Raw genomic sequence first — 26,544 nt, 5'->3', positions numbered from 1 at the left:
TGAGGCTCCATAAATGCTAAAGAGGTAAGTATTATTTCTCAGTTGCAGTGAATAGATAGAAGAAAATAAACTGTAGAAAACTAGACAGAAGAAAGAAGAAGAGAAATAACATTTTAACATAAACCAGTGACACTCCAGGGCCTGATCAACCCTGGCAGGGCCTCCTTGGATGAGGGTGTCTAGTGATAATGGCCGAAACATCCGATGAATCCAAGGTCCACTACTGACGATGTGTCCCAAATTTAAAATGATAATCTAGATCAGATCTGTAATCCCTAAACCTAACCAAGGAAGAAAAATGGCAGATTAGCTTGGGTAAAAGACCGAAAGTTGAGGCACATAACGATGTGTGCTGCTGGCAAAGTTTCTGGGCTGCCTTTCCTCATAACAGCCATCCCTCAAGAGTCTCTCCATCTAAAGCAATGCATTATCAGGGACTGTAACATCTAGTCCTTTTTGTAACAACATAATGTTAGTGTTACAAACACATTCTTCTTCATGTCTGTTTACGTGGTTTTTAAGGATAAAGTGATTTTCAGTAGTACAAGCATCATTTAATCCCCAAAAGTTGATTCTGTTCATCTGCATGTAGCGTAAACCACAGCCAAATACGGCGAGTGTCCTCAGCGGCCAGAAGAGAGAAGGATGCCACACCATGGATGTGGACAAGTGGGTGAAGAATTTGTCTGACACACAGCTCACCCAAGCAGAGAAAAACATCCTTGCTAAAGGGTTGAATTTTGCTGTGACGCAGAGACAAATCTGATCGGAGCTGATCACAGCCACAGAAACTGCAATTCGAAACAGCAACAATATTGCAAAAGTGGAAGCAGAGCAACTACGGCCTGTCTCAGCAATGCAAAGCCCCCAGCATCCAACATCAGCATGGAGGAGAGGAAGGCACTCACATCACTTGGTAATGACAGGCAAGGGTATGTGCACAGTTTTGCTAAACCAGAAAGACTATCAAGAGAAAATGTTGTCACTGCTCAGTGGTGAAAATACAAAAAGGGAGGCAGAAGAACAGCACATCAAGAAGGCCCTGAGTAAATGTAGTTGTCCCACCTGGACTTTTGCCAAAGCTGGGAAGACTCCTAAAGAAAGCTCCAGCCGATCCAGGAGAGAAGGACGACCGTTGCCTAAGAGAAAACCTGTAGTGATCCCGTACATGTCAGGAGTATCAGAACTGCTGCTTTCTAAACACTGAGTTTCTGTGGCTTTTAACCCCCAAAACACGCTAACCCTTATAAATCACTGGTTTGACACAAAGTATCCACAGAGTACCACCTCTCTGCTGTTTTTAATGAAAACATCATTGGGTTCAAAGTTCACAGAAGGCACATGAAGTTTCAAAGTTCGTAGGCAGTCAGCACTAGACATGGCAACACTCTAATCTGGCAACACACAGGCCCAGATGGTGTGGAATCCTCACAGCTGCAGTCTTATCTTGTGTAAACAGAGCAAAGCAGAAACTCCTCTGAGTTTAATTCATTTATGATTTATTTCTATAGGACAGAGTCACAACAACACTCGAGCCCAACAATAAAACAATCAAAGCACAGGAAGGACAAACTGGGCTTTAATAGGAAGAAACCTTCTGCTCAATCAGGCTCAGGGAGGCGTCGTGTCTGATGCCATCAATAAGGGCTGAAGAGAAACGTAAAGCACAGGAGTCAGGACGTGAAAGGCTCACAGCTTGTTAAACCTCTGGCAGGTTAATGATTAAACTAGTTCTGTTTATTGCAAATCACAGAGAGGCTGCAGTTTTCAGTTTTCTGGTAGTTCGAAGTGAAAAACAATGCAGCGTGTGTGTGTGTTGGACTTTGAGGAGGAAGCCAGGAAAACTCTTCCTAAAGCTGTGTATGACTACTACCGCTCAGGAGCTGATGAGCAAAAGACACTGGCTGACAATGTGGCTGCTTTCAACAGGTAAAACACAGACGTGTGAAGGTCACTGTCGTTGATGTGGTAATACAAAAATACTGAACTGAACATTCAGAGTAAGAATTTCTACAAACCGTGTTGGAGCCTGAATCCAAAGCTGAAATTACACACAGCAGCTGCTCTGGACTCTGATGCTTGTCTTTTTATCATTTTACATTATTTATGTGCTAACAGGTACGTTTAATGTGTAATGAATTACACTATAGGGACATAAGTACCACACCTGTTTATCTTTGGATCCAGGTGTTTTCTGTGCCATTTCCACAGGTGTATAAAATCCAGGAGTTAGCCATGCAGGCTGCCTTTACAAACACACTACTGCAAACCTGCAGAGCTCCAAGCCTCCTGCGCTGGAAGCTTAATGGCTTTCAACAGCTGTGTAATATGTAATTCAGATAAATGTAACAGCCCAGTACTTTGTCTATATATATATATATATATATTGATGTGCTTCTACCAAAGCTTTCAGTTGTAGAAATAACGTGTGGTTTTTTTTGTTTTTAAAAAAAAAAAAAAAAAAAAAAGGATGACAAAGGATGAACTGAAGCTCCGCCATCACGTGATGTCACATGCTGCTGTTTCTGATGTCACTTCCAAAAAAAAAAAGAAATAACGTGTTTTCTTTTCAGAATCAGTCTGTCTCCGTTTTTCAATGGACATCAGAGTGTGAATGAATCTTTGTAAGTAAAAAGAAGCTGCAGAAGTGTAACTGTAGAATGACCTCTTCCACTATTACACACGTGTGTAGGTGGTATCTGGTTCCTCGAGTGCTGAGGGACGTGTCTACAGTGGATCTGTCTGTCTCAGTGCTGGGGGAGAAGCTCAGCATGCCGCTCTGCATCGCTGCCACTGCAATGCAGAGGATGGCTCATCCTGAAGGAGAGACAGCCACAGCAAAAGGTTAACACACACTAAAGACACACGCACAAAACTGGGAACACAAAATGGAAAAAATGTAGCCTCGGTTTTCCAATCAGGTAAAATGAATGGATAAAATAACCCAGATCGTTTTATCACAGTACAGCTGTGCTATGTAGAGACAACATCAGCCAGAGTGTGCAGGTGTCTGTAAGTTATTACTTCTGCATCTGGTGCTACAGAAGAGGAGCAATCATAAAACAAGTGGCAATGTTTCTGTTGGCTCAACAAACAACAACAAACACACAAACTGTGCAATCTGCTGCACAGTGTGATGCTCGCTGAAGGTCCAGCCGCTGGATTACTCAGGAGGAGAAATGCGTGCAGGTATCTGCAGTCAGAGACAGAGAACGCTAAGAGAGGAAGATGAGAGGTAGTATTTTGTCATGGTTGGCTGTGTGGCAGGCAAGCAGAAGTGGTGGCATGTTTGTTAATACAGAGACACACATGTTAATGTGATCTCTGGTCTCCCACTCAGAGACACAGGTCTCCCAGTGTCCAGCATTCAGACGGCTACGTGAGGACACTCTTCATGTGAGAGAAAATCTGCTCACACAGATATGTAGAGCCAAATACTGTCAATAAGGCCTCTGCAATGTTCTGAAGACAGTTAAACTTGTCAAGTAGTGATGTCCAGCAGGTGAACATGCAGCTCCATGAACACACACAGCTGTGGATTCCAGCTGCATCTGTAGTTCTGCAAACTTTGACCCCCACAGTGTCAAGCTTTTCAGTTCAATCAGCTGCATTTCGATGTCCTCTGTGTTCAGGCAGTTAATGCGAGACAAACCCAGCTCCTCATTAAAGCTTTCTGGTTTGATCAGAAAAGAAAACATTAGTCCATACACCTGAAAGTCCCAAAAACGCATTGTGAATTCTGTCTCAAGTCTACGGATGTATCCGTGTATTTCCGTGGTGATGATGCACTGAGAAGTGAGAAGGTGAGAAGTTCGGCCATCCGGGAGGGGCTCAGAGTAGAGCAGCTGCTGCTCCACATCGAAAGGAGCCAGCTGAGGTGGTTCGGGCATCTGACAAGGATGCCCCCTGGGCGCCTCCTGGGTGAGGTGTTCCAGGCATGTCCCACTGGGAGGAGGCCCCGGGGCAGACCCAGGACACGCTGGAGAGATTATATCTCTCGGCTGGCCTGGGAACGCCTTGGTGTTCCCCCGGATAAGCTGGAGGAGGTGGCTGGGGAGAGGGAGGTCTGGGCCTCTTTGCTTAGGCTGCTGCCCCCACGACCCGGCCCCGGATAAAGCGGATGAAGATGGATGGATGGATGGATGGATGATGCACTGAGCTGAAAGCTCCTGAAGCATTTGAAGTATCTGAATGTGGAAATTTCAACATTGACTGATAAAACTGCCAGCTAGCAACGTCCCTCTCACCGGTTAGCTAAGTTATTTTTAGCCAATTACAAGTTGAATAAGTTGGGGTTGTTAGCTAAGATACCGTCATTAAGAAGCGCCACAACTAATGTATTTATGCAAACTCAAGGAAAAGGCATAAAGCCTTTGAATGAAAACAAACGCTCTTGTGACAGTGATGTACACTGTCTTGTTGGTATATGTATGATTTCTATACATTTTGCATCAGATAAAAACTTTGGTTGTAAGATAATTATTTATTAAAGCTAGACATTTTAAATGAGAATAAGAAAGAAAAGTATTTCTTTGTGCCCCTCTTACAAAGCTGTTACCAGCTGTCAGCGACTTAGAAAAGGATCCTGGTGTTATTTGTCTCTCAGAAACAGTTCATAACTTCCCTTCAACTCATTCATGTCACCTGAAAGGTAAACCTGTTTCTCCATCACCTGTTCAGCTCTGATGATTCAGTAAGGACATCTCCTGGTTTCATCTTCATGTTTCCCTCTCACCAGATATACAAATCGATATCATGACCAGCAGCTTTACAGCTGTGGCTCCAGCAAGCATCAGCTGATACTAGAAATTAATGTTAAATAAATTCTAACAACAGCCGATCAAGCTTAAACGTGTGTCAACTTGGACATCCGGTCAAACTGACGCATGCGTGCACTGCTTCTCGAGCCAATTTTGAACTAGTTTTGTCATAGTTTTCGGTGCTTTTGCTTGCTGTTAATTTCGAACCAGAACCAGTGAGTACCACATGATTACAAACCTCGGTGAACACTGCTTAATTTAAATCATCACAAGAGAAAAGGAAGAAAAGAAAGAAAGAATAAAAAAAAGAGAAGAAGGAAAAAGGAAAAGGGAGGAGAAAAAGAAAAAAGACAAAAAAGAAAAAGAAAAAAGAAAGAAAGAAAGAAAAAAAGAAAGAAAGAAAGAAAAAGAAAAAAAAAGTATCCTTTGTGTGGGAAATCCGCTTCATTAGGGTCATGACGCGGGCGAGATCGCGCTCCCGGGATGAGTCCGCTGGGTCCATGTACTGGTCGCGTCGTTCTGTCATGGTTGGCTGTGTGGCAGGCAAGCAGACGTGGTGGACCCAAAATTGCAGGACTCTTGGAGATGGGAATAAACTGAAAATGCAGCTTTATTGCTGGAGGAATGATTCACGAAATAAAACTTACAAAAGCAAAACTCCAACCCGAGGTGCTGGAGGACAGGACATTACAAACACACAGCAAGTTGAGGGTACGACGCGACACTGACACAGAGAAACACAGGGCTTAAATACACAGATGGCAGTAATCAAGGGATGAGAGACAGGAGGGGAACACACCTGGGAGAAATCACAGCTGACGAGACAGGGGAAACGTAATCATGCAATCATGGTCATGCAACACAGAGCACCTGTATAAAAAAGCACAAAGCCGACTGTACTTCCTCAGGAGGCTGAGGTCTTTTAACATCTGCAGGAAGCTCCTGAGGATGTTTTACCAGTCGGTGGTTGCTGGAGTACTTTTCTATGCTGTGGTGTGCTGGGGGAGCAGCACAGCAAAGAAGGACTCATCCAGGCTGGAGAAACTGATCAGGAGGGCTAGCTCTGTGGTCGGCATGAAGCTGGACACTCTGGTGACAGTGGCAGAGAAAAGGACATTAAAGAAACTGATGGACATTATGGACAATGCCAGGCATCCTCTGCACACGGCCATTAACAACCAGAAGAGTCTGTTCAGTGACAGGTTGCTTCTCCCAAAGACAAGAACTAACAGACTTAAAAACTCCTTTGTCCCACACGCCATCAGACTGTTTAACTCCTCTCTGGAGGGGAGAGGGAGGGGAAACAGGAGGACAAAGGAGGGGGGAACAACTAAGCTATAGTGCCTCTTCACCTCACTGTGCAATACCTTTTGTGCAATACTTTTTGTAAATAGTCAACAGTGTAATAGACTCAATACTTGAAATGTGCAATTCACTTGTATTTTTATTTTTATTCCTATTTATTCTATTTATCCCCTTCGTATATTTTATTTATATTGTCTCTGTATTTATATATATGTGTGTGTGTATAACTCTGTAACTTCTGTCGGTGCTGTGCTTTTTTGGAAATCGAATTTCCCAGAGGAACCCACCCGAGGGATTAATAAAGTTCTATCTTATCTTATCTTATCTTATCTTAATCTGAGCACACTCACATACGACAGAGACCTTCACAATAAAACAGGAAACTCAGACACATGGAACCAGACAAGACATTGAACTAAACAGACAGATTAACAAACAGACGGGGTGACACCATAGACAGACAGATACAGACGCAGACTCAGAGGCAGACCGAATATAACACGTAGAACTCAAACAATAATAATAATCATGATAATAAATTGGAAAATGCTAATAATAAACTTAAAGCGCTGGGTCACCGACCCAGGACCATGACAGTAACCCCCCCTCAAGGGCTGGCCCCCGACAGCCCCAAAAGACAAACAGACCACCAAGCCAGGGTGGGCGGCGGGAGGCACAGGACGGAGGGCCCAGAACAGAACAAAAGAAGAGCCCCCCCAGAAACCCAAAAAAAATGTCCAAAAACCACACAGGGGAGCAGAGTCCAAAACGTAGGTCAGGAGGTCGGTCTGGGGACCGATAGGTCAGAAGGCCAGCACAGTTCATTTCGGGAGGCCGACCGTGCGAAAGGCAGCGGCGGTGACGGGCAAACAGTTCTGGAGGCCGACCGTGCGCATGGCAGCGGTGGCAACAGAGCAAGTCCGGGGGCCGACCGTGCGTATGGCAGCGGTGGCAACAGAGCAAGTCCGGAGGCCGGCCACGCAGAAGGCAGCGGCGGCGTTCAGGAGGTCGTCCACAGCGGCGACGACGCCCAACTAGAGGCCAGGAAAGCGGCCAGCAGAGACGAGGTGGAACAGGACGAGCTGGAACTGATGATGGTGTGGCAACCGCAGGACCAGACGAGGCAGGACCAGACGAGGCAGGACCAGACGCTGAAGCCGGACCTGGCGTGGAAGAAGCCACTGCGGCTGGACCAAACGAGGCTGAGGCGGCTGAAGGCGAGGCTGAAGGCGAGGCTGGACCAGGCGTGGGTGAAACCGGAGCTGGACCAGGCGTGGGTGAAGCAGTAGCTGGACCAGGCGACGGCGTGGGTGAAGCAGTAGCTGGACCAGGCGACGGTGTGGGTGAAGCAAAAGCTGGACCAGGCGACGGCAAGGATGAAGACACAGAGGCTGCAGCTGGCGAGGATGAAGACGAAGAGGCTGCAGCTGGCGAGGATGAAGACACAGAGGCTGCAGCTGGCGAGGATGAAGACACAGAGGCTGCAGCTGGCGAGGATGTAGACTCCGAGGCTGCAGCAGGCGGCGGCGTGGACGAAACTGTTGATGCCGCTGCTGCTGCAGGTGTGGATGAGGCTGCTGGTGGAGCAGCTGGTGGCTGGACGGGCTCCTCAGGCCCCCCAGCTGACGAGGAAGGTCGCTGGACGGTCTCCTCGGGCCCCCCAGCTGGCGAAGCAGGAGGCTGGACGGGCTCCTCAGGCCCTCCAGCGAAAACAGTCTCAGGACCAGTGGGCACAGGGGCCCCTGGAACACACAGGACAAAACCAGCAGGCGCGGGGACCTCTGGCAGGGACAGAATGGAACCAGCAGGTTACTCACAGCTGCTGATTGCTCTGGGAAGGGGCTGGAGTGCGGCTGTAGCGAGGAATGGTGATGGCGCCGGTGCCGTTTCCTCCTGGAAGTGGGAGTGGAAACTGCAGAGGAGAATGGCGATGGCGTAGAGGCCGACTCCTCATCCTGCGCCCACATGGCCGCAAGGAAAGAGGCTGGCGAGCGACAGTTGGAGCAGACCGGAGTCAGTGGTTCACTCGGTGGCAGCGGCAAGGGGTTGATATCCTGCCCGTGGCGATCGCTGTGGTGTCGCAGAAGGCTCCGTGTTCGGCTGCTGCTGTGTTGCAGGGAGCTTACACTGCTTCGCGGCGCGCTCCGTCCGTTGCTGCTGTTGCTGCGGAGGCCTCGGAGTGGAGTACTGCGAACGAGCAAAGGCCGCTAGCTCCTGAGCCTGAAGAACCTCCTGGGCTTCGTGCATCTCGTCAATTAAGCTCATGAATCCCTTGAGTTGGCAGAGATGTGGATTCCCCTCGAGGATTGTTCCGATAGCGTTTAATCCGATCGCCATTGCCTTAGTATCCTTTGTGTGGGAAATCCGCTTCATTAGGGTCATGACGCGGGCGAGATCGCGCTCCCGGGATGAGTCCGCTGGGTCCATGTACTGGTCGCGTCGTTCTGTCATGGTTGGCTGTGTGGCAGGCAAGCAGAAGTGGTGGACCCAAAATTGCAGGACTCTTGGAGATGGGAATAAACTGAAAATGCAGCTTTATTGCTGGAGGAATGATTCACGAAATAAAACTTACAAAAACAAAACTCCAACCCGAGGTACTGGAGGACAGGACATTACAAACACACAGCAAGTTGAGGGTACGACGCGACACTGACACAGAGAAACACAGGGCTTAAATACACAGATGGCAGTAATCAAGGGATGAGAGACAGGAGGGGAACACACCTGGGAGAAATCACAGCTGACGAGACAGGGGAAACGTAAACTGAGCACACTCACATACGACAGAGACCTTCACAATAAAACAGGAAACTCAGACACATGGAACCAGACAAGACATTGAACTAAACAGACAGATTAACAAACAGACGGGGTGACACCATAGACAGACAGATACAGACGCAGACTCAGACCGAATATAACACGTAGAACTCGAACAATAATAATAATCATGATAATAAATTGGAAAATGCTAATAATAAACTTAAAGCGCTGGGTCACCGACCAAGGACCATGACAGTATTTGAAGGGAAGAACTGCACATTTAAAGATTTGATTAATGTCATAATGTTTCATCACAAATTGAATCTGTATATGGGGTATTTTCATAAATTATGTATTTTCATATTGTGAGACATCCTACAATTTGTTGCATCAAAGTACTGGGTAGTTTTGTGCTGTACTGAGGTGAATTCCTAGTAAAGCACTGTTAGGCTGTTCCTTATGGTCAGACTTATGTTACGCAGTAGGTTACTTAGCATTTAAGATGATAATACTTAGATTAACCCACTTAATTCAACCTTTATAACAACTGTATACAGTATAAGGATGGTAGTGGGCTATCCCCAGTGGATAAAGATGGTACAAACAGCATGCTGTAAAGGACAGCTTGTGAAATGTCTGCTTCTATCTTGTTGGATTCAGTTTTGTAAATCCACAATGGTCAGCTGGTCACACCCTGCACAGCCTGTCCTGGAGCTCACATTACACATCACTGCGAGTTGTGAGACACTGCACAGATCTCAGGCTCCCACTTTAACCCCTGACTGTTCTCATTGTTCTGTGGAAGCAAAGTCGCCCTCAAACAGACAACAGCTAAAAAGTTCTCATTCTCATAACAGATTCAAGCCGAGTGAAAACATTCAAATTAGAATTTCAATTCAAAGATTCTTTGCCTTCTCATCTTTTTATTTTACTGTTTTATTAGTCGATCACAGGGTTCAGTTATTTCCTCCGACATACTCCTACTGAGATACTTTGGGAAACTTTGGGAATCACCTTGTTGGTGCAAAAATATTGTTTTGTCTGTTACTGTGTTATCGTTGGCATTTGTCATAGATTTATTCTGTGACCATCTGCCAGTAAAATTGCTTAAACAAGCAAGTGAAAAGTCTTTGCCAGGTTTGATTCATCCTCTGAGTCAGGAGCCTTTTTTGTCAGTTTAGTTTTATTGGTAAATTTTCCTTTCCGGTTGTTCTGAATTTTTTGTTGCTGTTCTGGTTTATAAAGCGTCCATTTAGTCCTTTTTTCTTCGTGCTGAGCTTCCTTTGGTGTGTCACCTCTTCCATAATGTAGATTTCCTCTACAATCTGTGTCCACTGGTCCAGGGTAGGAGGATCTTCTTTTCCCTATCCCTTGGTGATAGCCTTTTTCCAGCATTAGTGATATTTTAACCAAATATCTGTATTTTAAGGTGCGATCGTAGCTCAGGAGTTGGTAGTTTGTCTTGTAATTGGAAGGTTGCCGGTTTGAACCCCGGCTCGGTCAGTCTCGGTCGTTGTGTCCTTGGGCAAGACACTTCACCTGTTGCCTACTGGTGATGGCCAGAGGGGCCGATGGCGCGATATGGCAGCCTGGCTTCTGTCAGTCTGCCCCAGGGCAGCTGTGGCTACAACTGTAGCTGCCTCCACCAGTGTGTGAATGCGAGAGTGGAATTGTTTTGTTTTTTTTAACTTGAGTATGAACTCATACAAAAAGCAGCAAGATATTAAAAAAAACTGTTTTATTGATTAAAAAACACACTATATCGGATTCATATTGGTATCGGCAGATATCAAAATTTTTGATATCGGTATCGGACATAAAAAAGTGGTATCGTGCCATCTCTACTAACAACAGCTGATCAAGCTTAAACGTGCTGCTGTTGTTTAGCGCGACATCTGCTGGTTTCCTCTTTCTGGCGCAAAGTGGGCGATCAACAAACGAGAGAGACGATCAGCTGATCATTGATCAGTTTCATGATTGAAGCAGTAACGGGAGAGGGAGGGGAGAGAATGAGAGAAGAAGAGGCAGCTGTGCAGCGTAAACACAGAATAACTCCAGCTTTGTCTTTTTCATCGTAGCTGAAGTCCGGAACAAACTGTTCCTTTTCACCTCAACACGAAACGCGTAATATTTTCTCTGAATACGAGACGATTCCGTTTTTTAGGAAACGGTTGGCAACTCTAATAATTAACCTTATAAACAAAATAAAGTTCAACATCAATAACATCATAGCACCACCCAGCTGTACAGAAACTCTATCATGCTAGCTAGCACGCAGCACGAAAAAGTCAGCATAACGAAAATAAACTCCACCTAAACTTGGTTTATATCTGACTGCAGGTCATAACTTCTTACCTGAAGTTCAGTTCACCTGACACTCTCGGACCAGCGCCCGCCTCGGGTCTCTCCTCTTGCCTCCCTTTCCCTCCTCCACCTGCTGGCCTCCACCACTTGCTAATGTTACTGAATCTGTGGAAGCTCCGCGATAGCCACCACACGAAGTAACGAGTAACGAGCCTATCTAAATCCCAGTAACGACTAACGCGTTCCTGATTTTGGCATAATAACTAGTTACCGTGCTCGTTACCACAATAATAACGTAGTTACTGTAGCGCGTTACTTAATAACGCATTAGTCCCAACACTGGCCATTTCTCTGTCTGACAAAACTCTCACTCACTTTTTCTCTGTGTGACTCAAGAGTGCCCCCCACGGGAGGAACATGAATATTCCAGCACGCTGAAGACATGAACACAGCATCAGCACACAGAAAAACACTGTGTCCTGATTAAAAGTTAATTAACAGAACTAAGATAAAAAAGGTACATTCTTCCCTGCTGTGCCTCATGTGTGCTACATGTTCACGGTGGCTGTCTCGATTATTCGAAAGTTCTGTATTGAAGACAAATACTACCCCCGAAAAAGTAAGTACATTACTTACAAGATGGATTCATGTGATTGCTTTCAAAATCATAGGAACATGAAGGAATTACAGTTGTCAGAACATATATATCTATAAAATATGGCAATAGTTTTATCAAGGTCTTCTATAAGTTTGTTCTGATAATTATCTTGTTCTGTTCTCTAATCCTAAATAATTATAGTCTTTGCATGATTAATATATTATTCAGTGTTAAGTATCACTGTATAAACAGTGACACATCATTTAAAAACCAAAAAAAAAACCAAAACCTGACATGAGGACATTTCCCTCGTGTCTCTCGGTCCATTGCTCCCTACTCATAGGTTAGTTTTCAAGTTTAATTTATTTTCATCTTTTCATTTTTTGTGTCAGCCTACTAAGCGGCTAGTCTTTGATTAAATTTACACTGCCTCAAAGCCTCTGCATTTGGGGCATCACAACCCTCACACTTCACACGTATGACATGCCCCTGTAGGAGTTTAGAGGTGTTTAGGAGTTTGTTCTTTACTGTGATTTTGTTGAGGCCATAGAAATCTATCTTTGTCTCTGTTCAACAAAGAAAAAACATCACCAATAGGAGAGGAAAGGGGCGGATTATACTGGAAGCAAGAGAGTGAGTGAAATATTTCTCCATAGCTTTTCATTTGGGTTCAGTTAAGTTGTAGAGACGACTAGTGGGCAAAAGGCAACTGGACAGATCTATGGAAAAATTATTAGGTAGGTGAGGAAGGGGAGAGGGCGAGATCTTTACTGAATACCTGAGTTGGGTTAGTTAAGTTAAAGTATTATCATAACCTCCTTTGAAACTTCTTTGGAAAAGACCATTGTCACCAGTAATATAACATTTCTTCACAGCATGCAAAGCAATGGGAACTGGGATGATGCTGAGTTCCTGGGCCACCTCAACAATAGAGGAAGTGATGTCAGCAATGACTACCTCACTGGGCAGTGGTGGTGTCCTCTGGCTGCAGCTCTACATCTATAAAGACAGGGAGCTCACGCTGTCGTTGGTGCGCCGGGCCGAGAAGGCGGGCTATAAAGCCATCTTTGTTACCGTGGATACACCATACCTAGGGAAGAGATTGGATGATGTGCGCAACCGCTTTAAGATGCCCCCACACCTGAGGTAGGGAAACAAAAAGAACAGTACAGGCTGTGTAATTACACCACGTTCCTTTGTAGCATCGAACTCTGAACTCTTCTTTCTCTCTGTGTCTTTGTGCATGTGTGATTCCAGCATGGCTAACTTCTCAACAGCCTCCCTGGCTTTCTCCGAGGGAGACTACGGCAATGACAGTGGCCTGGCTGTTTATGTTGCAAACGCCATAGACCCTTCTATCTGTTGGGATGACATCACGTGGCTGAAAAAACACACACGCCTCCCTGTGATTGTAAAAGGAGTATTAAATGGTAGATGGACACACACACACACACACACACACACACACACACACACACACACACACACACACACACACACACACACACACACACACACACACACAGTTACAGATCATAGTGTGAGGAAAGAGAATCATGACAGTCTCGCCATCTCACTCATATATCCACCATATTACCAAAACTGTTCACTCACCCATCCAGGTGTTCCAGTCACTTCCATGGCCACATGGAATCAGGTACCTGGAGGCAGCTTCTACAAACATTTGTGAAAGAATGGGTCGCTCTCAGCTCAGTTTCCATGGCCAAGCAGCTGCATCTAAGTCTTACATGAGCAAGTGCAAAGTGCAGTGTTGTGGGGCACTCCGCCACTAGACTGTCGAACAGTGCAGACATGTCCTCTGAAGTGACGCGTCATGCTTGTCCGTCTGGCAATTCCATGGACAAGTCTGGATGTGGTCAGGAGACTTGTCTGACTACACTGTGCCGACGTAAGATTCTGGTGTGGGGTTCTTTTTCAGGAGCTGGCTCAGCCCTTTAGTTACAGTGAAGGGAACTCATGCTTCAGTATACCTAGAACATACCTAGAACTATGTGGGAATAGTGTGGGGATGGCCTCTTTGTGTTCCAACATGTCTGTGCACCAACGCACAAGATTAAGTGAGTGTGGTGTGGAAGAACTTGGCTGGCAGGCACAGAGTCCTGATGACACACAACTCTATATTTTATCATCAACTCAGGACCATAGCTCCTACCCTCGTTTATAGAAAATAAAACGGTTTTTAGGTCTTACGGGTCTTAGCAAAAGATCTCCTACAGCTTATTCAGATGCAGGGGGCTGAATCAACCAGGTTCAAAAATGTTGAGAACATTGGTCCTGTTTTCAAATCTATACATTAGCATCTGATGTCACAATGGATGTATTTTAAAACTCTTCTACTAGTTTAAAAAGAACTAAATGGACTTGGACTGAATCAGCGTAATACTAAGGCATCCATTGTAACTTACACTATGTACTGAACTCGCAGTAACAGACCTTCAAAATATCCCCAATCAAGAAAAAAACAAAGAAAAATCATTTAGTCTTTTTTTTGTCATCAACTGTGGAACAAACTTTCTGAAAACCTGAAATCATCGAGTTTTACTTCGTTTAAATCAGGCCTCAAAACGTTTTATTATTGGAAGTAGCCTATTAATGAACCACATCTGCAAACTGATTTGATTCCATTTAATTTCTAGTGGGTGGTCCCTCATGTTCACCTTTTTGTGGTCTAAAAGTTAGATGTCAGAGAGCAGACTAAGAGTTGGCTACAGAGGGCTGGATCTTCTCTTAATAAACTGTTTTGACATTACTTTTACCAAAGTTGTTGCAGAAATAACCTCTAATCTCTAATAAATATATATTACTGCAGATCTGCAAACACAGAAAACAACTCTTCCGATTAGAAGCAAAAAAGAAACAAGACTTTTCCATTTCTCTGATTAGTTTTGTACGGTTTATATCATGACCTGTATACATGTATCTTTATACTCCTTTCTATCCCTCTGAGTTGGCTTGTCTGGATAGTTGTATACAAATAAATTTGACTTAAGATGCTTTTCAAGTAGACTTTAAAGCATCCAGTGCTGCACACATCAGTGGTTATATTTTGGCAGTATTAGGAAAATGAAAGTCGCAGACATTTGGTGAGGTACATACACACTGGTTCCTCACAGGTGTACTAGGAAAACAATGCTATCAAGAGTAACTGTATTCAAATACAGAATATGCTCATCACACAGAAACCCTGAGCTTATTTCTCTGATTTTGTGTGTCAGGTGAGGATGCTGCCAAGGCTGTGAACTGTGGTGTCAGTGGCATCCTGGTGTCCAATCACGGAGCTCGGCAACTGGACGGGGTTTCTGCCACGGTCTGTGTGTGTGTGTGTGCATTTGAATTTTTCTGTTTTTGGGTGGATTGCAATTGAACTCTGACAAATACAAGTTTTCATTAAGCAGCCCTAAATGTTTGATCTTATAATAATAATAATAATAATATTAAAAATGTATAACCTGAATCTGTTTTTATACTCGGTGCGTCCATCCAGTAAAAGTGGCTTCACAGATGCATGAGGTGACCTGAAATGATTGTTTTGGATAAAACTGGGGCTCCCGAAGAAGGACCTGACTGCTGAACCCAGGATTGTCTTAAATATGTTTAAATATGAAATCTTATCTACTTTTCTTAAGACTCTCATTTCCTACTCTGCGTGCAGTGTTACGGTGACCGTTTTGAGTTTGAGTTCATGTTTCCTTTTGGTTTTGGAAGTGATTTATCTTTGAGGGCTTTGGTTGTAGTTATCATTTTGTGACTCTCTTGTGGCCTTGCATATAAAATTCAGAACTGCAGGAAACCATTCCATCCTTTCCACCGGAGGCAGTCTTTAATAAAACCACACTCTGTGGGCACAAGCGTGGTTGGAGTTTGGTTCCAGACTATGGAGATAAAGGATTGTCAATCTCATCTTAATATCGCTTTGCATAGAGACTGCCTCGTGACAAGGACAGGCACAGAACAGAGGAGACATGTCCTCTAAAGTGGTGCAGCTTGGTTAGGTTTGGCTTGATTCTGCTGTGGTCTGTAGTAATAATACAAACAACTAAACAATCAGTACAGCAAGCAAGCGACATATATTCTATACACAAACATAAGATTACAGAACAGGACTGTATTCAGCAATCAAATGTATCAGTAACGTAAACAATGACCTCACAGGAGGGTTAAAACTAGCATAAATTAGCTTAGTAGCATGAATGGTGCCTTAGCATAAGATTAGTGTATACACAAGTGAACAAATACATGTGCTAATATTTAATCTACATGACATCATCAGAACTCACCTTCTGGCATTCACACAGAGCAGTTAACCAAGGAAATACAGCTATCCAGTAAAAAGGGCAAAAGAAAAAGATGTGTGCTATCAGCAGCCGTAATGGGAGAAAGTAGACATTATAAACATTCACCACATGGCATCAAACACAGGTCGTGCATTGAAGGAGCTCCAGTATAGAGATGGCTTTCACAGACTATCAGTGGATGAAACATAATACTATAGAGAAATAACCAACATGTAAACGGTGTGCTTTCTAACACCTCAGATGATGACAAGCCTTGTCTCTTTATGGGAGACAGCACCCCACATCATCACACCTTTTCCACCAAAACATGTTGCCCTCAGTATTGCATTCAACAAGTCTTCTCCACACTTCTACCCACCCACGTCCACCTGCCATAGGCAGAATCTGGACTCATCGCTGAAATATGGGCCTGACGATGAAGGGCAGTCATGGCAGGACTCCTGGCAGAGACCAGACATTGGCTGTGTGCAGTTTGTTCTGGATTGTCTGGGTAGAGAGCAGTCAACCATATTGTCCTGAAAACCTTGACTGCAAATCTGTTGAAGGTTGCTTATGTTTCCTAAGTGCTGACAGGGAGAGGAAATGTTATTCTTGTGGTGTCGTCATCTTGGGACGCCCACTTCATGGCCTGTGTCTGACATCCCCTGTTATATGCAACTTGGCCTTCAATTTGAAGATGGTACTAGGGCACTCCAAATAATGCTGTAATTTGGGGTTTTTGGTTGTTTTAGGAACAGCAGCTTGAAAATGCCCTCTGGCACAGGCCCTATCCAGATCAGTCAAACTTAGCATGATGGGAGCAGACACCAACTGACTGCTGACATGCTCACTCAGGCACCAACCAGACTCTTAATTGTCAGCACTTGGGATACCAGCAGCTCAAAACAAGTCAAGTCACTTAATAAGTCAAGTGGCTTGTCATTTCAGCCATGTGCAGTGGTACAGTGTACTGTGAAGCAAGACAACGTTCCTCAAAGACCACGGTGCTACATATAACAGGCAATCAACACAGGAATACATAAAGTGCAAGTGTGCAAAAATTGCAACAGAAACAAAACAAAGACAGTGCAACACCAGACAGAACAGAACAATGCAGGCAAATGCAACAATGGGCTGTGCAAAAAGTAATTTGATGTACGAAGGGGTGTATGAGAGGACGTAAGTCCTCTGCTCAACCCATCGATGTATTTTCTTTAAGAATGTGGCAACATTTAAGGGCAAATGAATCTTACTGTTGGAAAGACTGTTTATTGCCAGGAAACGTGGTTGCAATGAATAATCAACCAAACACAGATTTCCTTACTATTTGTTAAAGTTCATTTAGTTTGTAATTTGTGTCGTGTACTTTTGGTTTTCGTCTGGATTGGAGTCAATTTGTCTTTTATTCTATTTGATATCTGGTTTAATGTTTGTGAAGTTGTTGCTTTAGATCATAGGTGTCAAACTCTGGCCCCCAGGCCAAATTTGGCCCGCAGCCTAATTAACATTTGGCCCGCGAAGCCAAAACAAGTTACTATTAGAGCTGTAGATTCATTCTTATATCTGGAGGAATAAATATATTTCAATAAATATTAACGTTAGCCCACGACTTTGTTCCAGTTTTGAATTTTGGCCCACTGTTTGGTTGAGTTTGACACCCCTGCTTTAGATTAATTCTTTGTTTAGTTTAGAAGTCTTTATTTTTCTTTTCAAGTTTTATTGAATTCTTGTCAGAGTTTTCAGTATTTGCTAACTTTAGTTCCTGTAGACATTTAGTTTACTTTTTAGGTCAACACTAGTGTTATTTCTTGACGTGTGCTTGAACAAAATGTTAAACATCTATACCAAATTCATTTGGAACATTGATACATTAGAATTTGAGGATATGATTTGAGTTAATAATTGTCATTGTAGTTGATCACTGTGTGTTTTGTGTGTGTAGCTAGATGCCTTGGAGGAGGTGGTGAGGGCAGTGCAGGGTCGATGTGAAGTCTACATGGATGGAGGAGTGAGACGCGGGACAGACGTCCTAAAGGCCTTAGCTCTGGGAGCAAAGGCTGTTTTCATTGGTCGACCTGTGCTGTGGGGCCTTGCCTGTCAGGTGAAGCACTTCAGTAGCTTTTTTCCACCATCACATTTTTTGGGCTCCAAAATAAAGATGGTTATTTATAAAAACATCATCTTGATTTTCTATGTCTGCCCAGGGGGAACAAGGAGTTATTGAGCTTCTGGAGCTTCTGAAAGATGAACTGCGACTGGCTATGGCCCTGTCAGGTAACAAAAACACAGGAAATGTACTTTGCAGAAAAGTCACCTATAAACTATTTTTACAAACCCGTTGAATATAAACACAAATGTGGACAAAAAAAACACATTGCGTATGTTAAAGTGAAGACTAGGGTTAAGGTTTGGTTTCAGAAAGCAGCAATTTATCTTAATTTGTTAAAAAGGAATTATATTGTATGTTATTTAGTAGGGGTGCAACGATACTCGTATCGATATTGAACCGTTCGATACAGTGCTTTCGGTTCGGTACGCATATGTATCGAACAATACAAAATTTTTAATTTATTTTATCAACTTTCCTTCTGACTATGCTGTCTGCGTTGAGCGCTCAGTGGATCTGCGCTCGACAGTGCAGCCTAGGCGGAGTAGTCGAACGCAGATTCACTGAGCGCAGGGCAAGCTAGCAGACAGAAGTTAAGCTCTCCTTGCAACATGGCAAATTGAACCTCCCCCACCCTCATTCAGATCTGGCGTTTGGAACTATTTTGGTTTTCATGTGACGTATGACCCTGAAGGTAAGCGCGTCATGGACTAAAGTAAAACAGTATGTCGGATGTGCCATGCAATGCTCAATTACATGGGTGGGAGCTAGTGTGTTAGCGCAGTTAGCTCGTTAACGTGTTGGCCGTCTAGCCCCATGCACGGGGCGATCCGCGGTAGCTCGTTAACGGAGATTCGCTGTGTTGTGGCGTTAACGTCATTTCAGATTAACGCTGACAGCACTAGTGGGAACACAACGAATATGACTGCACATTTACTCCGACAGCATCCTAGTGCAAAGACAAGTGGAAGCAGACAAAAACAACAAGCACCATGCTACAAACTTTACCCGAGTCATTTAGACAGCCGTTAGCACAGGATTCTCCTTATGGGGACCTGATATGTTTAATATGCTGCTGAGAATATAGCCCAGAAGAAGCGTATAGTATAGCTTTTATTTTGGAAAGAGACATTTCTCTGTAATAAACTCTCTTTTCCAAAGATGAGTGATTCCTCAATCAGATACAGGGCTCGCAATATCGCTAGCCCGACGTCCCGGAGCTAGCGATTTTTCCAGTCGGGCTACCAAAATCTATCTCTGCCCTGCCCGTCGGGCTATTGTAGGAAGGAAAAATATATGTCAATGCTTTTGCATTCTTTCAGAAATGTAGCTGGGTAATTATGTCATTGGCATCGGTGAGCCACTGTCAATATGTGACATATTGAAATCGCGTTTGAATTTGGGCTTGTTTTTTGCTTTCACTTTGCAATCGTGCGAACTGTGTATAGAGAGCGACAGCACTGATTGGTGAGTGGTGATAATTTGTGCACCAATTCCTCTGACACTCTGACCACTCCGCTAAACAGCCACCACAAAGCAACAAAAGAAAAACACAGTTCAACAGTTCAATCCCCCGGTCCAGTGGCAGCAAACACAGTTCTGGCGGCCGACCTGTAGGACGGCAAAACAAGCGGGACCCGCTGCGGGTTAGGCAGTGGCGGCAAAAAAGTTCAGGTGGCCTACCTCTAACCCCTTGATGGAAACGCAGGAGCTCCGGCGGGCGGCCATGGGTCCGGCAGCCGCGGTGGAACGGTTCTGGTGGCCTGCCACGGGTCCGGTGGCGGCGGCGTTGCTCCTCCGGCGGCCTGCCACGGGTCCGGTGGCGGCGGCATTGTAGCTCCCGCCTCAGCACAACCCATGATTCTCGATGTACCGGCCGGGCTGCAGGACGTGGCGGCCGGGCTGCAGGACGTGGCGGCCGGGCTGCTGGACGTGGCGGCCCCTCCGGCACGCCGACCTCCAGCTCTGGCTCAGCGGATCCCTCCGGACCTCAGCGAGCCGGAGGAGCTCAGCGAGCGAGGGGAGCCCGCGTCGCCAGCTGTAGAGCTCAGCGAGCCGGAGGAGCTCAGCGAGCCGGAGGAGCTCGGTGAGCCGGAGGAGCACAGGGGGAGCTCCTCCGGCTTGCTGAGTTCCACAGCTGGCGACGCGGGCTCCCCTCGCTCGCTGAGCTCCTTCGGCATGCTGAGCTCCTCCAGCATAAGCTCGCTGAGCTCCTCCGACACGCTGAGCTCCTCCGGCCCGCTGTGCTCCTCCGGCTCGCTGTGCTCCTCCGGCTCGCTGTGCTCCTCCGGCTCGCTGAGCTCCTCCGGCTCGCTGAGCTCCTGCTCGAGCATGCTGAGCTCCTCCGGCTCGCTGAGCTCCTGCTCGAGCATGCTGAGCTCCTCCCGCTCGCTGAGCTCCTGCTCGAGCATGCTGAGCTCCTCCCGCTCGCTGAGCCCCTGCTCGGGCATGCTGAGCTCCCGCTCGCCGAGCCGCTGCTCCCGCTCTCCGGGCTCCGGCTCGCAGGGCTGCACGGCTGGCCGTGCGGGCACCTCCCGCTCCCTGAGCTCCTGCTCCGCTTCGCTGAGCAGCTCCTCCCGCTCTCCGGGCTCCTGCTCCTGCTCGCAGGGCTCAACAGCTGGCCGTGCGGGCACCTCTGGCTGCGCTTCAGCCACAGATGGATGATCCGGAGGCGAAGATGGTGATGCGGTGTCCGCAGGTGGGGAAGGTGAAGGTAGAGCCGGTGAAGAAGATGGCCGAGGGGTGACTGCATGCGGATGGGATGATGACGGCGCTACAACCGCAGATGGTGAAGCCGCCAGTGGCGTGGAGACTGCTGAATGAGGCCACGCTAGTTGTACTGTTGGCCGGCTTGCAGCAGCGTCAGCGGTGTCACCATCCACTGAAAACAAAAAAGCAGATGGGGTGAGAAATGAAAAAGTGTCCTTATTACTCACCACAGCCGGTTCTTGAGATGTCCGGGAGGGCGGCTGCGGTGAGAAACGCCGGCGGCGCGAACGCCGTTTCCGGGTAGACGTCGGGGCCGGCGTATCAGGCTGAAGAACCTCAGGCTGGCCGAGTGGGGGGGCAGCCTGGATCGGAGAGTGGAGGTGAAGGGTGTTGAACAGGAAATCCGCCACAATCGGAAAAAGATTGTCCAACACCCAGGGAAAACAAGTCAGTGTTTCCTGCAACCGCTTCTCCACAGCACAACGTAAACCCTCCGCGTGCGCTTCCAGCCACAGTTCACATAGACGATTTACTTTGTCTGTCACCTCCCTCCTGAACCTCTCCGAAAAGTCCGCTGGGTCCATCTGGCAGGATCGTTCTGTCACGGTCTGGAGGGCAGACCGTGGGGGATGTAGGAGAAAGGACCCAAAACGCAGACTTAATGGAATGAACAGTGGGTTTATTTACAGTGAGGTAAATGTACACCACACATTAAATCTCCAAAAGTGCTCCCTCGACTCCCGTGACGTGTCTTCTCCCAAGTGCTGGTATCCCGTGCTCTCTGGCCCTGTGCCTTCACACACCCCGTGTGTCTTGCAGTCCTGTGTTCCGCTGTCCTCCTGGGGAAAAACACAGACACAGCCGTTATGGCACCAACTCCGGCAGGCATACACTTTAACAACACTAGAGACACTGACGTGGAGTCTAACTCAACGATCCTGCACCGGAGGAAGCTCCATCGCTCTGTTAAGTAGCTCCCCCGACGATCCTGATCAGAAGCAGGTGTGTGGTAAGCTAGGCGTGACCAGCAGCTGGCAGGGCCACACCCATCAGGCCTGCAGGTGGCTGTCCTTCATCCTCCAGCCTCACACACACACACACACCAGCATGGAACACAAGAGCACAGTGCAGCAAACATACATCCAATACACTAATAACAATAAAGGTCCACACTGTTCACGAACCCCGAGTCCCCGGCACCGGGTCCGTGACATTATCAATCGTTAGCTTACTATGCAAACATGACAAGTGAAATCTCCGGCAGCTTAAACATGTGAGAGGTTGATCTGCAGAGAATCGCTGAGCTTATGTGAGTGCGTGTGTAAAAGCAGCAGGATATATATTTCAGTTCTGCTGAGCCAAATAAGACAGGTCAGGGTGAAGAAGTGACAGCCAAAGAAAAGCTTACCACAAAACAGAGAAGTTATGACAAATCAGACTATAAGGCAAAAAGAAAGTGCAGCTTTATGGTTTCATGGACAAAAGAATTTCTGTGGCTGCAATATGACGAGCTAAATAACCAGGGCTGCACATAAGTGGTCCGCAGGTGCGCATTCGCTGTCAAAATAAAAAACACACACAAGATAAGAAGTTGCAACGCGTGTTTGTGTACATAAGATTTTCTGGAGGAGGACAGACATTTGTTTAGAACTCTTAAAGATGTCGAAGAAGCTCCTTTAAGCAATTACTGTGATGTTCCTCCACCTCCAAACAAATGTCAGGAGTCCGAACCACAAAAGAAGCACGTATTCTCGGAAAAGTGGTTGCAGGAGGTGAGCTGGCTTCAAACAAATGATGAACGCACAGAGATGTGGTGCAGAATGTGCCGTGAAAATCCCACTCTAGCGGACAAAACCCTGCTTTTTATATGGACGCAAACGCGCGTTTGCGTCCATATAAATCCATATTAAATTTAAAACTGTACTTTTGAGTTAAAATATATATTTATAATTTTAATAAATGACAAATTAAAAAGGCATGAACATTTTTTTTGTATCGAAAAAATATCGAACCGTGACACCAAAGTATCGAACCGAACCGTGAATTTTGTGTATCGTTGCACCCCTATTATTTAGTTTATGTGAACCATATACTTATTCACGGCCACTTCATTAGGTATACCTGTTCAACTGCTTGATAATGCAACATCGATGAAATACCTTGCTGATGTCAGAGGAGAATCGCCAGACTGCTTAAAGCTCACAGGAAGTATATTAGCTATATTAAGAAAAATAACCACCCGTTACAACCAAGGTATCCAGAAGAGCATCTATCAAGCACATTGGGTTGCAACAGCAAAAGAACATACCAGTATCACTCCAGTAGCTAAGAACAGGGTTCACCATGTGAACTGTAGAAGATTGTGAGCAATGTTGCCTGGTCCGATGCCAGTATTCCTCAAGCTCGAGTCCACTACCACAGGCTTATGAGTTTGAGATTTCTGCAGAGTATGTTAGCTTTTCATAGGACTGCACTCATCTGGACAGAAACCTCTGATGTTGTGCTTGGAATCTGCTGAGGTTAAAGCTCCTAATGCTCCTATTACCACTTGGATTGCTTTGGACTGTACACACCTGCTCCAGTTCTGCCTTCTGTTCCCAGTATGCTCCTCCTATCTGCTGTCCACTGGGATTACTACAACTGATCTTCTGCTTCTTGTTAACCCCCATTATATCTGGATGGCTGACCAGCAGTTGCTTGTTTGTCTAGAGCTGTCTAGAACTACGGGAAGTTGTAACATCGCATCAAGAAATAAAGGATGTAATTAGAGCTTTTTCCACTACCGTTGAGACAAAAAGGCAGTTAGTGTTAAGATACTAAGGGCATAAAATGAATGAGTAGTGACTCCAATCTTGAACTAATCTCCTGGAATGTAAGAGGCCTTAGGAAATTTATCAAACTAAAAGAAGTTATGAAAAGACTCAAACAGTATCACTCAAAAGTAGTCTTTATCCAAGAAACACACTTACTTGTAGCTCAGGTGGCAGAGCAGGTCAGCCACTAATCAGAAGGTCGGTGGTTCGATCCCAGGCTGGCTCCTGGCTGCATGCCAAATATCCTTGGGCAAGATACTAACCCCGTGTTTGCCTACTGGTGGTGGTCAGAGGGCCCGGTGGCGCCAGTGTCCGGCAGCCTCGCCTCTGTCAGTGCGCCCCAGGGCAGCTGTGGCTACAACGTAGCTTGCCATCGCCAGTGTGTGAATGTGTGTGTGAATGGGTGAATGACTGAATGTAGTGTGAAGCGCTTTGGGGTCCTTAGGGACTAGAAAAGCGCTATACAAATGCAGGCCATTTACCATTTAAAATTACTAAGGACAACATGGCCAAGTCAGGTGTTTTCTAGCACACATCTCATCACATGCTAGGCGAGTAGCAATACTTATTTAAAACAAAACCAAATCTTAGACCCCACAGGGAGATTCATCATAATACAAAGCTCACTGATGAACCTGACTTTAGTTAATCTGTATGGTCCCCAGTCTTTACAACACTTTGTTTCTTTATATTGCAGCTCTTTGTGGTGATAGATTTACACTCTTCTCATCTGGAAAGCAGACGGGTTATCCAATAATTCATGTCCGAACTAAAGATATACGGAGACTAGAAAACCCAACAATGAGAAAATACTTTTGTCATTCAACCAGACACAATAGCTGGAGTCCTATAGGTTACTTCCTTAATTAGAACTCTCTTGTCCCCAGAATTAACAGTTGTTCATATAAAAAAGTTCTCCTATCTGACTACTCCATTAATCAGATGTTACTTTTAGTTGTAGCCCATCTGGCACATAAAACCAAGCCTTTGGTATGGCGCATAAAATCATTAGTGAATGAGAGGACAATAAATGAACTGCAGATAAAAACATTACAGTCTGGTCTAAAGCGCTTAGACAGAAATCAGTGAGTGAACATTCAAATGCCACAGAGACGTTAAACACAGGAAAAACACCCAGCACAGATGGAATCCCTTTAGACCTTTAAAAAATATTTAAAGTGTTATATGTTACTGGAAAGTTACACTTCAAAAGAACCAGTGTGTACATGCCAAGGCTGGACCCTCGCCCCTCATATCTCTGACAACAGAATAAGCAAATTAAGTTGACAGTGGACATTGTCCAAATGAAAGTGTTGAACTCCCCAGGTGCTCATTTGGCAACACCTCTGGCTATAAATATTTCCTTTTTTTAATATTTCGAAAGAATGAACCACCTGTTTAAACAATGTTTGAAGTTGCCAAAGACAGCCTTACCTATCTGTTGTTAAAATGACTCTAAAAACAGATGAATTGTGCAAACTACATGCCAACAATGAACTGTTGTGGAATCAATCATTAGATGTTCTATGCTGCCAATGTCTATGACTAAATGCATAAACAAGGATGCAAGGATAAAAACAATCTTCAATAAACGTATTTAAAAGAAAAGACAGCCCAGATTAGGCCCATCTTTACTATATCTCCCGTATGACAGACAGAGGAGGCCTGTGTATGCCAAATCTCAAACGCTCCTGCTGGGTTGCTCAGGTCTCTGCTGCCTCCTGCTGGTTTTCACCCACAATATCCCAAAACAGTAGCATGGAGTTCCAGGTGAAGACTCTCAGAGGCTCTGTCTCTACGCCATGGATAAGATATTTGTCGACCTTCAGCCAAGTTCTAACATGAATATAAAGCTCTGATTGTTCTGATTGTAGAGCTCTGTGATCAGCATGTGTTGATGATGCAGCTCAAATAGATCTTTTTTTATTAAGAAGCTTTAACATTTGTTTTATTATGTGGATCTGCTTAGCTAGTTTTACATTACATGTGCCTTTTTACTGCAATTGTTTTATATTAATTTCATTCATATGTATTGATGTTTTTTTTTTTCATTTCAGGATTTTGACACCATGTAATTTTCTAAACTGAAGAATCCACAAAAAACATAATGAAGTATTAAGTGGAACATTCCCACTGCCCAGTCCTTAAATACTTTAAAGCTCGGAGACTTTCTCTCAGTCAGCCTCAGAATATGACTTTGATTAGGGGTTTTTTCTGCTGGGAATGAGAGATGTAAGAAGGAATATGAAAACAAACTGATTAGAAATGTATAATTAACAGAACTAAAACATTAAAGTCAAAGACTGTGATATGTTGTTAAAAGTGGAGAAATTATTCTAGAATATTTGGTTCCTCCAATCTTGAAAACACAAGATGAAGTAAGCTATTTTATTGTATCAATATATTTAACCTGATTGAGTCTTGTTACATTTACATCAGTTCAGATTTCAGACTTTGTCATCACTGGAGACTATTTGACAAACATGGTTTTGTGTGTTTGTGTCCAGGTTGTCGTTCAGTTTCTGAAGTAAGCAGGTCCCTGGTCAGGAGAATGGACTTCACCTCGAGGATGTGAGAGAACTGAAGAATACACGAATCATTTTTTTTATGAATCACTAAATGAATTCTTGATGTCAAAACAAAGTGCTGTTTCCTGTTAAAAGGTAATGTTTTTAAAGTGGTGCTTTTGACTAGAGCATGTAAAAACTGATACAAAATACAGGGCCGTAAATCTTTGGACATACAGTCTCCCATAAGACAAGCCCTGGAGCTGATTGTGAGTAATGAACTTGTATTTAGCATCTTTTAACTGAAACGCTCAATATTGAGATTAAATCTAACTGTGAATTGTTAATATAAATATGTTGTTTAATTGAGAAAAACACATTCG

The 26,544-nt window shown here is 45.0% G+C and overlaps 1 protein-coding gene across 1 annotated transcript; it reads left to right on the top strand.

The window, feature by feature from the left end:
- Nucleotides 1-1,798: 1,798 nt before the first annotated feature.
- Nucleotides 1,799-26,448, top strand: hao1 (hydroxyacid oxidase (glycolate oxidase) 1; the record flags this gene model as incomplete). Its single annotated transcript, XM_080906392.1, has 8 exons — nt 1,799-1,929; nt 2,693-2,844; nt 12,606-12,876; nt 12,988-13,160; nt 14,967-15,058; nt 17,968-18,126; nt 18,230-18,299; nt 26,162-26,448. 8 exons carry the CDS (start codon nt 1,799-1,801, stop codon nt 26,227-26,229), a joined length of 1,116 nt encoding a protein of 371 aa, XP_080762518.1. The 3' UTR covers nt 26,230-26,448.
- Nucleotides 26,449-26,544: the final 96 nt, after the last annotated feature.

This window comes from Rhamphochromis sp. 'chilingali', assembly GCF_963969265.1.
Source record: "Rhamphochromis sp. 'chilingali' genome assembly, chromosome: 15".
Taxonomy (NCBI): Eukaryota; Metazoa; Chordata; class Actinopteri; order Cichliformes; family Cichlidae; genus Rhamphochromis; species Rhamphochromis sp. 'chilingali'.
Note: the sequence above shows the minus strand (reverse complement) of the source record. Positions and strands in the feature narration are given on the sequence as shown.